Below are 8,858 nucleotides of genomic sequence, written 5' to 3'. Positions count from 1 at the left end.
GAAAATAATGGATTGTCAAGGCGTTAACTAATCGGCTCGTTATCAGGTCACATGTTTAGAAAGGGGATAATGTTAGGGGGACCAAATTCTTTAAACCAAATTTGCAAACCAAATGATGTGATTGTTAATGATTGGATTATTATTTAGCCGTTGATTAACGTGCTTATTTCCTATTGATGACACATTATTTGGTTTAAAATCTTGGTCTCCCTAAAAAGGGACATTCATGTTCTCATTACTGAAAGTGTTATTGAGTTTGTGGATTCTTTGAAGGAGAAATTACGTTCACATCATTCTTTTCTGCTACTCTATTGATTAAAATCCTATTCATTTTCAACTTTTTGTTAAGGTCATTGGATATTAATAACATCATTAATTATTTGAATAATAAAATGTTTTTATTTTTAAATATATTCCTTTAGTGTTAAAAATGTTACAATTAGTATAGGGTTTTTATATTAACACCCTACAAAATGTTGAATACACCCCACATTAAAATTTAATATTAAATGACGTATTTACTCCACTATGCAATGACAATTTTGACCTTATTAGGTTTAAAAAAAATAAAGATTTATAAATACATCCCAAATCACTTTTAGCGTATTATTTATCTTCTCAACTATCAAACATGTTGATTAAGAAAAATTGTTTTTGACGAATGGAACACGAAATCGATGTTTCAGGAGCTTCACATGAGGTAAGACTTCATAGTTTTCATTGTTTTAGTGATTTCGATGACATCGATAATTATTTAATCTCGCGTTTGCTGTATTATTTAAACTTCTATATTCATATTCATCTTTTAGTGTTCATATGGTTAGATTCAATGACGGAAAATTAAAAATTAGTGTTATAAGATTTGAGAAATGTGAGGTGTATGTACAAAATCTAAGATGTATATTGAAGATGTGGGGTGTGGGGGTATTATGGGAAAGTAAGTGGGGTGTATTAAGATAATTTTTAAGTGAAAAAGCAAATGTGGGATGTATTAAGTTTGTGGGGTGTTAACATAATTAGCCTTAGTATATTTATAATTATAGCTAAATTTTTTATCATATATTTTTATTTTTAATTTGTACCAATTTTTTTTTTCATTTTTAATTTGTACCCATATATTAGTTTCTTTTTATGCCCATATTTTTTAAAGTTTTATTTGTGTTTGTACCCATGTGTATACTGACACACCCCGTCCCGAAGGAGGGCATGCTGGCCGTCACGTGAGAGTGACGTAACCATTTGCACAGTACGGAAGCTTTAAGATACAATTTATAAGTTGATACACCCGAAGGTGAGTCCTAATTTTGTCCAATCTGTCAGAACACCGTCGAATTCCTCGTAGTCACCACACCTTTGTGATTCCTGAACCTGGAGGGGCGCAAAACCAAAATTGAGTGGGTCAGTAAAACAATTCTTTTCCAAATCCAAACATTTCTCAAAACGTTGTAACCCCTCTCCGTAAAACTTGTATACTTTCCCAGAAATGTAAAATATAAATATACATATATATTCTCAAAACTTCATTTTTTACTATCTCAACATTTTTCTTTATCAATCATGCCATGCCATGTCTAATTCAACAGTTAAGTATGGATGCATCAACAATAATCATATCAGGTGCAAGAAAGTAATCAACCGGAGGCCCTCTAATGGCCCTGTACGGTTGAACCTAGAGCTCAAAATCTATCACTCTCACTCTGCCGGAGTCACCTCTGTGACCTGTCTGGCCTTCTGCACATAAGTTACGCTCTAGTGCTTTCTCATCAATCATCTATGCACATAATCTAAGGTCACCCACCAGTCGAAATCTCACTAACATTCTACGACTGGCCCGTCGCACCCACTCTGCGTGGACTGTGCGACCAGCATCTACTTGGATCCAAGGCGAGCGTGCGATGCGGTGAATACTATAAGCACTAAACCATGGTGCAGGATTTGAGCTCAATATACATCAACATCATCATAACAGTAATTAAATACTCACCTGTGCGTCCGCCGCACCATTCATTCATATGCATCATATAACAATTCATATCATTTGATTCATATCATTTCATGCATGGCAATTCGATTTACATTTCCATATATATTTCATATACTTCTATGCATGACCTTTCAATTCACGTTTTCATATAATTCTATATACCTTTCGTTTAAAACATAATTTCATTCTAATTCAATTTCTGGGAAAACGTCAAGTATATATATATACGGAAAACAAAACTGCCCACTCACAGATTACATCGACGTCTCGTAAGTCCCTGAGCATCCTTTGGCCATGCCCGATGCCCGCATAAGCCTCACCTATACAAAAGTAACCAATTTGACGTTATTTAACGCCTAACCCAAATCTTAGCTAATAACTCCTCATATATTGCTCAAATTGGGTATATGAATATATCACCGTGACCTAAACAACCTCAGGATCATCCCCATATTTTTAAAATAATTTTTGGAGTCCTCACGCGCCCCCACGCGCCGACCTAGGCACGGACCTACGCGCCCCCACGCGCGGCCACGTGCAACGCATGCTGACGGCGTCAGTTAACGCCGTCAGGAATATTCCGTTAAAACCCCGGAATATTCCGTTAAACTTAACCGGATACCGTTACTGCCGTTAGGATATTCCGTTAAAATTAACGGAATATTCCAGTTTCTTCTCCGACGGTCCTTCGCCGGACTCCGGTCGCCGGAAACTGGGTAATTTTTCAAATCCACTATTCTCCTTCGTTTTTCAACCATTTTTCATGTAATTTATACCAACTTGAAGCCCTAAACACCTACTATCACGTTGGACTAGTTTTAGGGCCTAAAAACTACGAGATCAAACTTTTCAAAAATTCAAGAATTCGGCCAAACTTACAACTCGTGATCCTGACGTCCAATTAATGCCAACGAAGCACTCCGAGCTTCCTTGGGACTTCCTTAAGCTCACTGTGAGCTTGGTTTCACCTAAAACAAAGCCAATTCAAAGTTCGTGAACAGTGCAATATTACGGTGACATTGAAACTAGGGTTTTCCGAAGTCAAACTTACTTGAAATGGGTACCATCGTGATCGTATGGTCTTCAGGAGTACGATGTCACTCTTAAATCCGTCGTTGGTGGAAGTTTAAGGTTGTTTTGTGGTTGGTTTGGTTCGAACGGAGAAGAAGAGTGACAGAGAGAGTGAGAGAGTCGTGAGGGAAGAGAGAGAGAAAGACAGTGAACGGGAAATGAGGAGGGTTTTGAGGGATGTGGGGATCCCACGTGGTCCTTTTTCCAATCCCCAAACACCAAACTTTAACATGTTCATGAAATTCTTGGTCTAAGTTTAGACCCTAAAACTAGTTAATACTTCAAATTAACACTAGTTTAAGAACTTTAGGTTAAACTAATGTCACATTTATGCACCTTAATCCCGTTTAAGGGCACTTTAGTAATTTCACGTCCTCGGAAATGAAAAATTTCGGGACGGGCTGTGACATATACCGTCATGTGACATTGCATATTTAATCGATGACACAAAAATTACATATGGTATATTTATGCTTTATTCCTAAACTTTGCATCATATTTTTATATTTTTAGTTTGTACCCACTTTTAATTTGCAATATTTTTTTAAATTTGTAGTATTTTCTTTTTAGTTTTATTTTGTACCCATGTATTAATTTCTTTTAGCGCCTATATTTTTTTTAAAATTTATTTGTACTCATACTTTTTAATCTTTTATATGTACCCTAATTTATTTATAATGTACCCATTCTTCTTTATTAATGTACCACTTTGTTATATGTGAAATGTACAAATTTATTTTGTAAAATGTACAAATTTTTTTAACACTATGGATACATTCTTTTGCCATTTATTATTTCTTATTTTTACATAGTTTTAATCCATTTATTCAATCAAAATGTTTGAATTTTGTTGTTGTAACCGTTTCTAATAGTATTATAACGAGGGATTATAAATCTCATAAAATATCAAACAATTAATGTCAAAACTATAAAATATATAAATATTAATTGTAATATAATAAGGTGTACAAAGTCAAGGAACTTTGATCAAACTTTGAATATCTTTAAAGTTTTAGTCAAAGAATGTTAAGGATTAGAGACTGCATCCAAAGTATCCCTTCTTTGAATCCTTTTATGCATGCACGAGGAGTTTCTTTCATGGCTGATAACTGTTCAACAACAGCCCGGTTGGGATCAAGAAAATGGGCTCCACAGTTTGATTACATCCTTACTCAGCATGCCTTAGTTTTTGTGGACAATGATGCACCCATCAACCGAGGGAGTAGGATTCTCACCCCTCTTTTTTTCTTTCCCTCCTATTTGAACGGTCACAGTTAAGCCACGTCAACATCTTATATTAATTTTTTTATAAAAAGAGAAAGACAAAATAAAGAATGTGAGAGAAGAAGATGGAAAGAAAAGGGGAAAGAATCTTAATTCCAAAGTATGCGCTGAACTCAGACCTACAGTTGACATTTTAGTGACTGCTGATGCATACTTTGTGTGACTAGAGTTGCGTCAGAGCAACTAAAAGCGGAAACACCACTTGCGCCAGAGTTGCACATGTTCTTATTTCATTGAGAAAACACCACTTGCAGTATACTTTATCCATGTATGTTCTCCATCAACACCTATCCCTTGACTAATAGTGGAAACACATTGGTCGGTGGATAGTCCACATACCCCTTTAATGACCACTGTTATAGGACTGACATGAAATCTTCTTCTTCGACGTCAATGAAAACTGAAATAGGTAGATTAGCAAGCCTTGAGAAGGATCTGTAAGAAATTTCTGAAATCATAAGAAAAAAAACAAGACATTAGGATTACGGATTTGATAAACCAAAAGTACAATAAATTAATTACAATTTACTTATCTTTGACATACGGAAGACATGACTCTTGCAGAAAGAGTCTTCTACTTTCAATAAGCGGAAGTGTTTTAGCAATAATAGGGTTTGCACGAAATCGAATGTGTGTGTTGTGAAAGTAGGGACACCCTTAATATAGTGATTAGGGTTCCTCCAATCTCGCCGGTTATAGTAATTGGAGGAATACACCAAATCACCATTTAATCTTAATGGTGTCCCACCAAAGCATTTACAATGTGTCTTACCTAATTAGGGTTTCAATTAGTCAACTAATATATCTTGGTTCCATGATTCTTACTAACCAATATTGAATTACGTTAAAAGTCAAATTTCTTGAAGATCAAGTTATTTGCCTTTTAAGTAATTTGATTCATAATAATTACTGGCCTTCTCATTGCTTATCGGCACGTCTTCATAGCCAGTTATATTGGCTGTATGAGGGCCTTCGGTGCTCCATGTACCGTCAAACACCGGCGTTGCGGTCCTTGCGGAGTCACACGGTTTTGATTGATGAACTCAACGGCGCCGTCAAGGTAGGCACCACCACGACCTAGGTCTTCACCGCGGGTATCACAATCAACCACTTGTTGCTCAGACAAAGTTTAATTGACCATTTGTAGCCGAGTAATTCCCTCTACGGCTCTCGCTGCTGCAAAATCCCAATAGCTGCCTGAATATATAGATGTTTGATTGCAAATCTTTTGATTAGTGGGAGGCCAATGCGAACTTGGACCATAGGTTCTTTTGTTCATCGGGTGACTAAGATGGAGAATAAATGTGTGATTTTGGTTTTTAATCTTTCATATCAAATCTAATAGTGCGTGATCATGAATTCTTGGACACCTGATGACCAAGAAAGCGAGTCTAATAAATTTAGATGAGAAATGCCAAGCAATTATCATAATTATCTTATAAATATTTTACACATACAGGTTGATACATATCAGACTACCTACAAGGCATATAGCTAGTAGGCATTGATTTTATTAACTAAGCTGTGGGGTAAGAGGCAGACATAGCAATCCCACAAAGTCCTTCAGATGCAGCAACATCTCTTTGCATTCTTATATACCCAGTTTCGCCCCATTCTGTACCCCATGAGTTCTTCACTAGCCAATACTTAGTCCCATCCTCACTCACGCCATATCCAACAGCGGTAACACCATGGTCAAGACTCGTTCCACAAGTTCCGGTGAAGACACCACTTGAATAGAATTGGAAGTCGGAACCGCTAGCATCGATAGCAACGGAAACAGGTTGATGAGCAACAGCGGTTAGAAGGGCCTTTTCACTATTTGCCGGCACATCCTCAAAGCCAGTTATCTTGGCTGCAATGATGGCTTCCTTCTTGGTGTTACATGTACCATCAACACCGTTGTAGGGGTAATTAGTTTCTGTGCTAATACCGTGATTTTGTTGGATGAACTGAAACGCATCGTCCATTAAGCCACCCTCACAACCTTGGTCTTCACCAGCGGTGTCACAATCAACGAGCTCTTGCTCAGACAAAGAGATCAATCTACCAGTTGTAAGCTGTGTAACACCTTCGGTGGCGGCAACTGCTGAAAAAGCCCAACAACATCCTGTATTTCGATTGGAATCAAAAGTAGTTAGATTAGGAATATATTAAAGATGAATATATATGGTGTCTCTCTAAATTAATGGCAGGAAGCTAGACGTTTATGTACTTACCACATTGGCCTTGGTCCTTAACGGGGGTTACAGCTCCTTTCGTTCTCCAGTCCATTGTTGCTGGCAAAGCAGCAGTCACATTTTTATATTTGAAAGAAGTCGTCTTCGTGGAACATTCATGGCCCTTGAATCCATTTCTTGAGGCTTTGAACTCTTCATTTGTAAGGTCTGCAAATTGATTGACACTTAATTTGTAAGGTTTGTTTGCATCCTTATTAGAAGATTCTATAAATGCCACATTTTCCTTGAATATCTTGAAACGAGTTTCCTTCTCATCGACGTCATTATATACGCGGCCATAACGAGCCAACCATTGCTCGTATCTCCCGTACATTGATGCATCTTGCAGACTGCGAGAAGTGGCTTGAGAAGACCAAGCTCCCAACATGAGGATCAAGCCGAAGCACATATACTTCCATAGCCGCAGGTTTAGGATCTCCATGGGTAGCTAGCTATTGTAGTAGAAGCAAGCTGGATTTTGGTAAAGGATATGATGATGAGCAGATATACTGAAATGGTAGACTTGCTCTGCAATTTATATACTACTCAAGGTGGTAGAGAGAATGGCGTTTATAGCAATTTCAGTGCCCCAAAAAATGATCAGCGTGGTACGTGCCTTAGAAAATATGATGATATAGACCTGTAAGATTATTATTAGTAAATTGACCTTTCATTTAATTTGGGACCTGATGCTTACCTTTTGTCCTTGTGTGCGTAATATACTTGTTCACATTGTGTTCTGAAATGTACTCGTGGATCCTCAGCCATCTTGGATTTTTATTTTAGTTAAGGATGGTTTGATAATCATTATTTCTTCTTTAGTTTAGTTTTTATTTATTTGAAATATGAAAAACGAAATTTTATTTGGTAAATGCTTAAAATCTTCTACAAAAAACCAAAAAATGAAGTAAATGTTTTTGTGAGAGTAACTGGAGTCTCACTTTCGAGATAGTCCATAATAGACTTGACAATTTCTTACACAATTAGATAACCCGATTCGAAACGACATGACAATAATGAGTTTGGGTTAACATGTAACTAATTGGGCACCGGTCACTGATGGGTTCTTAACAGGTTTATCCACGGATAACCCATTTTAATCTGATAGGAAAATATTAGTTTGATAATTTTAAACTACCAAAATACTTTACTAGAAGAGGCATAGTATTTAATCTCACATAAGTAAGATTAAAAAGTTCCAATGCACGTTAAAAATGCCAAAGTATATTAAAAATACCAAAGCACAATATTAAAATTCGTAATAATTAATCACAAGTATGAAAAATGTGAAGAAATATGCAAATGCTCGTGACCCCACATCCTCTACACTTTGACGATAGGTACATTGTCGTTTGGATTTTTAAAATCCTAGAAACCCTTGTGAACAGTGTGTTTTGGGCAATGTGTTTCTAGGAGTTTAGAATATATAAAAAATCATAATAATAAATGTAAAAGTGTGAAAAATGTGAAAAGGCACATCCGTGTGTTTTGGGCAATGTATTACATCTATGTGTTCCTATGCACATCCGTGCTTGTATATCAATTTGAGAATAAGTGTAAAGGCAGAGCCAGGATTTTATAATAATTGAGTCATAATTGTTGCCAAAAAGACTTCATTGGATCATTTCGTTGAGCTTCTGGTGGGTATCTGCCGAAATATGTCGTAGTTTATCGCTTTTTTGCCAAGGAATGTCGAGTGAGGTTTTTTATCAAATACTTGTTGTATACCGTAAGGTCGCATACAAGAAATAGGAGAAGAAAGACAAAAGAAAGAAAGAAGAAAATCTACAAATAACTGTACAAGGGTTGCACAAAAGAAGTAGCAATTTGTAATTTAGTGTTTTTGACTTATTCTTTCAGTTTGCTGCAATTATGTTTTGGGGTCATATGCAAATATACAAATAAGTATGCATTATGATTTTAAAGGTATTGGGGTTATGAGCAACCAATGACCCCATGTTGGCTTTGCCACATAGTGGAATTTTTTTTTTCCCGACGAGGCATGTTAGAGATTTATAACTCTCTTTGAAGATGGCAAAAAGGAATTTGAGGCTGCATATAGCGCCTTTATCCATGCATGGACATCTTGTATGATTGCTATGAAGATGTTGCAAGTGGAAGGGAGATCTGCAGTGTTGTCTTGGCCGGTCATCGATTTTACGTATGTTCTGTGAGAATGTAACATTGCAAACACAAGCAATTGTTAGTGTTGAATATAGCTGTTAGGAGTGTGTGCCATGTAAGCATCGGATGATAGGCTGTTAGTATTTGGAGTGCCATGTCAACATAAGCTGTTAGAG

The 8,858-nt window shown here is 36.6% G+C and overlaps 1 protein-coding gene across 1 annotated transcript; it reads right to left on the bottom strand.

Moving 5' to 3' along the window:
- Positions 1–5,688: 5,688 nt before the first annotated feature.
- LOC103426111 (senescence-specific cysteine protease SAG39-like) lies at positions 5,689–7,112 on the bottom strand. The gene is made up of 2 exons (XM_070817314.1): positions 6,559–7,112; positions 5,689–6,449 (listed from the first exon to the last, which is right to left on the bottom strand). Exons 1-2 carry the CDS (start codon positions 6,998–7,000, stop codon positions 5,857–5,859), a joined length of 1,035 nt encoding a protein of 344 aa, XP_070673415.1. The 5' UTR covers positions 7,001–7,112; the 3' UTR covers positions 5,689–5,856.
- Between the last annotated feature and the right edge of the window lie 1,746 nt (positions 7,113–8,858).

Source organism: Malus domestica, chromosome 17 (assembly GCF_042453785.1).
Source record: "Malus domestica chromosome 17, GDT2T_hap1".
NCBI lineage: Eukaryota > Viridiplantae > Streptophyta > Magnoliopsida > Rosales > Rosaceae > Malus > Malus domestica.
The sequence above is the reverse complement of the archived record's forward strand: the minus strand, read 5'-3'. Positions and strand labels throughout refer to the sequence as shown.

What these genes read in the sequence shown, in the direction of transcription:
- LOC103426111 (XM_070817314.1), bottom strand. Translation starts at nt 7,000, where the DNA reads ATGGAGATCCTAAACCTGCGGCTATGGAAGTATATGTGCTTCGGCTTG. An exon ending in TAAGGACCAAGGCCAATGTG is followed by an intron (nt 6,450 to 6,558) that starts GTAAGTACATAA and finishes ATCGAAATACAG; the next exon opens with GATGTTGTTGGGCTTTTTCA.